At 38.0% G+C, this 7188-nt stretch overlaps 1 protein-coding gene across 1 annotated transcript; it reads right to left on the reverse strand.

Annotated features, from left to right (window-relative positions):
* Positions 1-4915: 4915 nt before the first annotated feature.
* On the reverse strand, positions 4916-6581 carry LOC137712762 (homeobox-leucine zipper protein ATHB-6-like). The gene is made up of 3 exons (XM_068451920.1): positions 6183-6581; positions 5710-6077; positions 4916-5530 (listed from the first exon to the last, which is right to left on the reverse strand). Exons 1-3 carry the CDS (start codon positions 6241-6243, stop codon positions 5135-5137), a joined length of 825 nt encoding a protein of 274 aa, XP_068308021.1. The 5' UTR covers positions 6244-6581; the 3' UTR covers positions 4916-5134.
* Positions 6582-7188: the final 607 nt, after the last annotated feature.

Consider the following 7188-nt stretch of genomic DNA (forward strand, 5'->3'; position numbering starts at 1 on the left):
AAAATCAATGTGGCCAGTTGATTCTTGAAAAAGGTTTTGGGAATCTAGTGAACCCTTGATCATTCGGATGTTAACCACTTCATGCACATACGATATTCGACAAAACATATTTGTAAGACTCAACACTGCTTGGCATCACCTTTGTGTGCATTGCTGTTAGCATCTATCGACAAACTTTCTTGCCGTTTGTCGACCTCTATTTACAGACTCACACGAAAGTTGTCAGCACATGTCAATAGCCACGCAACATGGCTCAACATATAACTAGCTCACCAACTATTCGAAAAAATACCATAATATAATTTATATGTTATTTCCGCTACAAAATTTTGCTTCCACACACTATTTTCTCACTGACTCCTCAAGAATTTTATTCTAGATCTGCCACTAAATCAAGAAACAGAATATTGATACATTTTTGCTCTTTTTACGTGTAACGAGTCTCCTATTCTCTTTCTTAAGACCTGAATCCTGCATGGACCTCATCAAGTTACAATCCCATTCATGAAATAAGTTCTAAAGGCAAAGATTAACCAAGATTGAAGTCTAAGGGTGCGTTTGTTTGGCCTCATTAAATGGGACTGGACTGGACTGGACTACAGTCCCATGTTTGATAGGTGCTGGGACTACGTTAAGTGGGATTAAAGGGGATTCGTCCCGACTAGAGAGCTCGCTAGAGGGTCTTAGCGAGACCCCCCAAAATGAAGCGGACTGCTAAGACCTTCGCTCTTCACGTCGTCTGCTTCATCTGCTCGCATCATGTCCTTTTCCTGCTCCACGACCTTCCCGTCAAATCCTCACAATCCTTCCCTGCATGGATCTTCCTCTCTCTCCCTTGCTCTATCTTTGCACTAACAGCCCCATCCACCACCTGAATTCCAAAATTCGATTACCACCCACTGATGGGTCTGCTCGATCCGAGGCTGAAATTGCTGTCGGCACCACCCACTCCTTTTCTAAAGGTTATCTCCCGTTTTCTCTGTCGAAGTCTCAACGATGGCTACCGCCACCGCATCACCGACTCAGCTGTCTCAGAAGGAGGCTGACATTCAAATGATGTTGGCCGCCGAGGCCATCTAGGCACCAAAAATTGATAAAAAGACGCGTCTTCAAGAGACGCAACAATTGTATGCATCAGATCTCCTCCCTAATTTTTCTCAGATTTACTTATTTTTTGGTAAATATAATATGAAATTTCAGATTTTTGAAAATGTTTTGTTTGCTGTGATGGTGTTTAAAAGGGTGGGTTCTTTCTAATTTAAGATGAAATGATCAATTGCATCGTTCGGTATACTGGGTTTGCATATATATATATATATATATATTTTTTTTTTTGGGCTGAGTTTGTATATATGTGTATATTTTTGCTTGATCTGATATACAGCTTTAGCATTATTTGTTCTTGTTGGTACATTTTCTATCCTCATTCGCAAAATCCACATTGATTATTTTTGTGTGAATTTAATTTCTTTTGGGAAAAATTGTGATGGGTTGCTTTGTTGTGGATGGGTTTTCATAACCATGCTTTTTAATCCGACACTGCACCAAACGCTTCACTAAGCTAGTCCAGTTTAGTCTAGTCTAAGCCAGTCCAACTTAGTCCCTACAACTAGTCCAATTCGAGACAGTCCCGTGCAACAAACGCACCCTAAGATCCTAAGGGGGCGTTTGTTGCGCCGGACTATCTCGGACTGGATTAGCTTAAAGGACTAAGCTGGACTGGCTTAGACTAGACTAAACTGGACTAACTTAGTGAAGCGTTTGGTGCAGTATTGGACTAAGAAGCTGGATAATAACAAATTCTAATATTATTTTATTTAATATATAAATTATCAATATTTTATTATGATCTTATCTTTTTCTCCATCTTTTCCTACCATTTCCGTCCCACTCTTTTCCTCTTCTCTCATCGTCCCACCCTCTCCCTCTTTTTTCCTCTCAGACCTCTCAATTCATGTCTCTTTCTCATTCCTGGTCAAACTCCTTATTGATTCCAGTCTCTATTTCTCTGTCCTCCCTCCCTCTCTAGCTATGCGTTGTTCGAACGGAACCTCACGACTCCAATTTTCCCGACAAGTTGCAAGTTTCCCGATGTGTTTTTTGGCCAACCCTCATTAAATTGGATGAAGTTAGCACCGCCAAAAAATTCATCACCATCCCTGGACCAAGATCTTAGCTTTGCATGCTCGAATTTGTTATGGATTTGAAGAAGCCCAAACAGGCCGAGACTTCCAGGCCATTTTCCGGCCACATTCGACCACATTTTGGCCTCGATTCAAGTAAAATCGTAATCTTGTCACTCCCAGCTTCAATTTGGTATATTTTATATGAAAGTTGGTTGTGAAATGGATCTGAAAGAGAGTCGGGAAGTTAATGATTGATCTAGGTGACCGGCGATGACGAGGAGTCTGTCGGGAGTGGTCGTTGAGCATGACAAGGACGAGAAATAGAGGATAGTCTTAGCTAGTCCCATGGTTATTGGGGGGTCTCACTAAGACCTCTTAGTGAAGGGTTTTGTCCATGCTAATCCCCTTTAGTCTCATTAATGTTAGTCCCAGCATGGAACAAACACAGTATTGGACTAATAGCTAGTCCAGTCCACTCCAGTCCTAGTTAATGAGGGCAAACAAACGCCCCCTAAAATTGCTCTGAAGTGCGGGTGCCCATGCATGAATAATGTAAAATGGGACCCTTGCAATTGCAATTTGCATTGCATGTCACAGCACGGCACAGAAATCAAGGAAGGGTATTTCTGGAGGTTTCATGGGGATTACCATACACACACGCTACCGGAAAGAAGGAAACACGCAGAGATTGGCTGTCATATGGAAAACCTCTCAGCTTTTGGGGTTAGCTAGATTCCATAGGGAGGCATTACCAGTCAAACATGGATGACGCACATGAGCCCACCTCTGACATGATCGAGACATGGAGGAGGAGATAGGAGTCACAGCAGCTTTTTGGTCTGTCTCTTTCCCACCTAAAGTGAGCCAAAAAGTGGGAAAAGGACTTGTGTCTTCTCCAACCCCACCAGTTTTTTAAATCAGAACAAAACCTAATCTCCCGTGGAGGAAAAAAAATCAAATCTACCATTCAATTCAATGAATTCACTTCCTCTTTGGGAATTTAATTCCAGCCACCGATGATGGAAATTGGAGTTATTTAGATGCGTAAAAGTTAAAAGAAAGTTAAAAGAAGAAAATGTCATTTAATTGAGAAAAATGATTAATTTTTTAATTATTAAGTCACAAGTTAAAATATTATTTACTTTTGCACATTTTAAAAGTGGATTTTTAAACTTTTCAAGTTGTACGGATTAACGTTACTTTGGTTTGACGTATTAGTTCTAGACTCATAACATTTGGATTCTAAGACAACAACGAGATCTACAATAGCATTTCTTCAAATTCATATGTTAAGAGCACAAAACTAAGACGTCAAACCAAAGTAGCGTTAATCTAAACAACTTGAAGAATCCAAAACATTCGCTTTTGGAATATGGCAGTAACCAACAATCTTTTAACTTGTGAATTACCATCTTTCCGATCACTTCTCTTAATAAAAATGACTACACTTCCTTCTTTTAACTTTTCTACGTCTAAAATAACACCAATTCCGTCATCAGTCATGCACTCCATTGGTTGGTTTTTATGTAAGTAGTAGTAGTAGTAGGAGGAAGGCAACTGCTAGGATCAGTCGTTCACATACTCATAAATAGTTTAGAGTTTAGGCTTTTTGAATGTAAATGCAAGTGAGTTCTATAATGAAGCTTACATTCATTAACGACTGGACTTCATTTACGAGTGGGAACTTTTTAACTGTTATGAAGCTCATATTAATATGAAACTTATATGCATCAACGGTCAAAATTCAATTGCCCTCTTATAGACTAACATACATTAATGACTTGACTTCAATTGCACAAGAGTAATTTTTTATCCTAAGTACATTTGAGTCTTATACGAAATTCATATGCATTGACGGCCAAAATTCAATTGCCGACTCCTACACTAACATGTATTAACAACTAGACTTCAATTAAGCATGAGTAAATGCCAAAATAGAGTCACACACCCACACACGAAGGAATCTGATATCATTTTCCCGAATGCAAACTCACAAGCATTTACTTTTGGAATGTAGTCAAGGACAATTTAACTTAAGCGCAGTGGTTTGTCAATGTTGTGAGTGGTCACCTCTATCTTTAGGGAGTGGTACCACATGTAGAAAGGGGCTACTGCCTCAGTACTCAGTAGTCTTGCAATTCCATGTGTTAGATGTTGATCAGGATAATACTTTTTCACCAACCACATGGGTTGATAGTCTCCCATCGCAAATAAAAAAGAAAAAGAGAGAGAGATTGAAAAAGGCTCATCTGGGTAGGAAAATATTGCTGTTATGCAACTGAAATACTACTTAATGGAGTCTACAATTTACAGAAAAATGAAATGACTGTCTGCTACATTATGTGCGTGGTATTGAATAAAATGGTTATCGTATATTTATAGTTGCGCATGCTGTGCACGTGATGTAACAAAAGTGAGACATTCGTTTCATAAAACAAAACACGAATACGTGAAGAAAAAAAGAGGGCAGCTTTATGTCTACATGCCAACTTGGTAGTGTTGTTTAATCCTTTGCAGAGCAGTTAGTGAGCTGCAGAATCTCATGGAAATTGAGAAGTTGACAACCAAATATGTAGTTTGTACCACCTTTGTATGATGCATCACATTGCACAGTTTGGATTTTATAACATTGTAACTTTGGTTAACAATCATGTGAGAAAGTTTAGAAGAAACTTTAGAGAAATGATATACACATTATTTTTCCCCTCTTACTCACCAATATTAAATCATGTTTGTTGTGTTCGTTTAATTATACACGTTGATGACCAGAAATAAAAGTGCACAAGCAATGAAAAGAAACTTTCAAATTTTAACAGCAGTTGCACCAAAAGTCCAATACTATAATTTAGAATTAAGCAGAAAATGTGCAAACTAATAATTTGTTGATGTGGCCAATAGAAAGCTTTACCTTGGATATTTTTGCTTCTAAATTACAAAATTCAATTTTTATGAGATCATATTAAAAAACTTTTAAATAAAGGTCCAACTATTTTTACTGCTCAGCAGATTTACCAATGAAGACTTGGAGCTTGATCAACTGAAAAGAAATTGCAGGACTCATCTGTGCTGAAAAAACTCTGCTCCTCCATCCTCACAGTCTGAGCTTGAAATCCTTTTCCACCCACTGATCTGGAGTCTGATAATTGAAACCAATTCACCATGGAATTTGAAGAAATTGAATTTCTATTATTATTAAATCCAAGAGATGAATTTCCATTGCTCTCTTCCTTCATAAGAACGCCATTTGAATCACTATCTGATGAGCCATCTTTGGATTTCAAGTTCTTGATTAAATCCACCTCTAAATTTTCACTGCTTTTGCACATTGAAATTGGTGATTCTTCCTTCACAGAATCATTCCTCTGTGCACTCTCTCCGTACAGCTTTGCTTTTAACTGGCTTAGCTGCAAAAAATACGAAGATCCCATTAGAAGAAGAGAAGTGAATTTCTTTCTGCACACCGTTGTTTATTTCAGACTTTTAGACTGAGTAAATGAAAGGAGGATCAAGGAACGTAATTAAACAGGGTGAGCAGAACGAAAAAATGGGTGTGCAGAACAAAATGTGTTTCACTAATATGAACCTTTTCAGCAAGAGCTTTATTCTGTCTCTCAAGGCTATCAAAGTTGAGCTTTAAACCATCATAGTCGGTTTTGAGGATGCTGTAGTCTCTTTCCAACTGCTTGGTCTTCCATCGTGCGCGGCGGTTTTGAAACCAAATTGCCACTTGTCTCGGTTGCAGGCCTAATTCCTCGGCCAGTTTGACCTTCCTTTCTGGCTCTAACTTGTTCTCAACATCAAAGTTTCTCTCCAATGCCTTGACCTGCTCCGAATTCAACCGCCTTTTCTTCCCTGACATTTCTTCCACAACATCTTCTTGGTTTAACGAATCTAACATTGCCTGCAACTCCTTGCTATAACCATAGCTGTCCTTTGCAAGCTTCCCCTCCTCTGCATTTACAAGTAATGGAAAAAAATTGAGACTCAAAATCCATCATTAAAATACCAAAGTTGGGAGAAAAACAAGTTGGAAAGGATTTTTTACGTTTCTTTTACCTTTTGATGGGAAATTGGAGACCAAAGCGCCCAATGAATCTGAGCTGCTGAACCTCTTCATAAATCACAACACAAGAAACCTTTGTTGTATTTTCTTCGAATTAGCTTTGTGCAAGTGGTCAAACAGGAAAAAAACTTACATGCAACTAGGTCGCCTGGGTCGAAAGGAAGCTTTTTGGTTGAATGACCAACGTGGGAAATGATGCTTCAAAACAGCTAGCGCGTTCACTTGCCTTTAAATGGTAAGACACTACGATCTAGAACAGAAAAACCAGACTGCTAGGGGTTCCCCCTTTGCCTTATTTTTCTCGGTTTCCTTCCTCCAAAACAAACCCTTTCAAAGAAGGAAAAAAAAATTGCACAAGTACACCTCACAAATCCAAAATCCTTTCTCCTACTTAATCATTATAGCAATATATATATATATATACACATACATACATACATACATACATACATATATGTATATGTATGTATATACATACACACACAGCTAGGAGTTACTGCAACTGGATGCAACAATCACAGACAGCTAGATTGCGTTGTTTTTGCTTTGTTGCTCTCAGTTGCAATTTGTACATTGAACTGATGTGAATGGTTTGATTTGGACTCCCACTTCACTTTTTCTTTCTCTTTTTTGAATGAAGGATGGTAAGTCACGGTATGTGAAATTAAAAGGCTGGATTCAACCTTTTATTTTTTACTCCATGCAAAAAGATTGCTTTTTCACTTGGACACGAAAAGATTTTTTGTCCTAAGCATCATATTTAAAAAAAAAAAAATTGTTTATTTGGGTCTCATTTCTCATGTGTTATATTAATTCTATTTTTTTAATAAGAGAAGTTGGACTTTAACCACATTAATTTGTTTCTTTTCAAAGTGGCTCGTATCGCTTTCCGTATAAAAAAAATTAAACATAACTTATATCACTTCATAATTTTAAACAGTTGTCATTAAAAACAGTTTAATTTGGTCCTACTACTTTTATCAGTTCATGTCATGCATA

This window comes from Pyrus communis, chromosome 1, assembly GCF_963583255.1.
Source record: "Pyrus communis chromosome 1, drPyrComm1.1, whole genome shotgun sequence".
NCBI lineage: Eukaryota > Viridiplantae > Streptophyta > Magnoliopsida > Rosales > Rosaceae > Pyrus > Pyrus communis.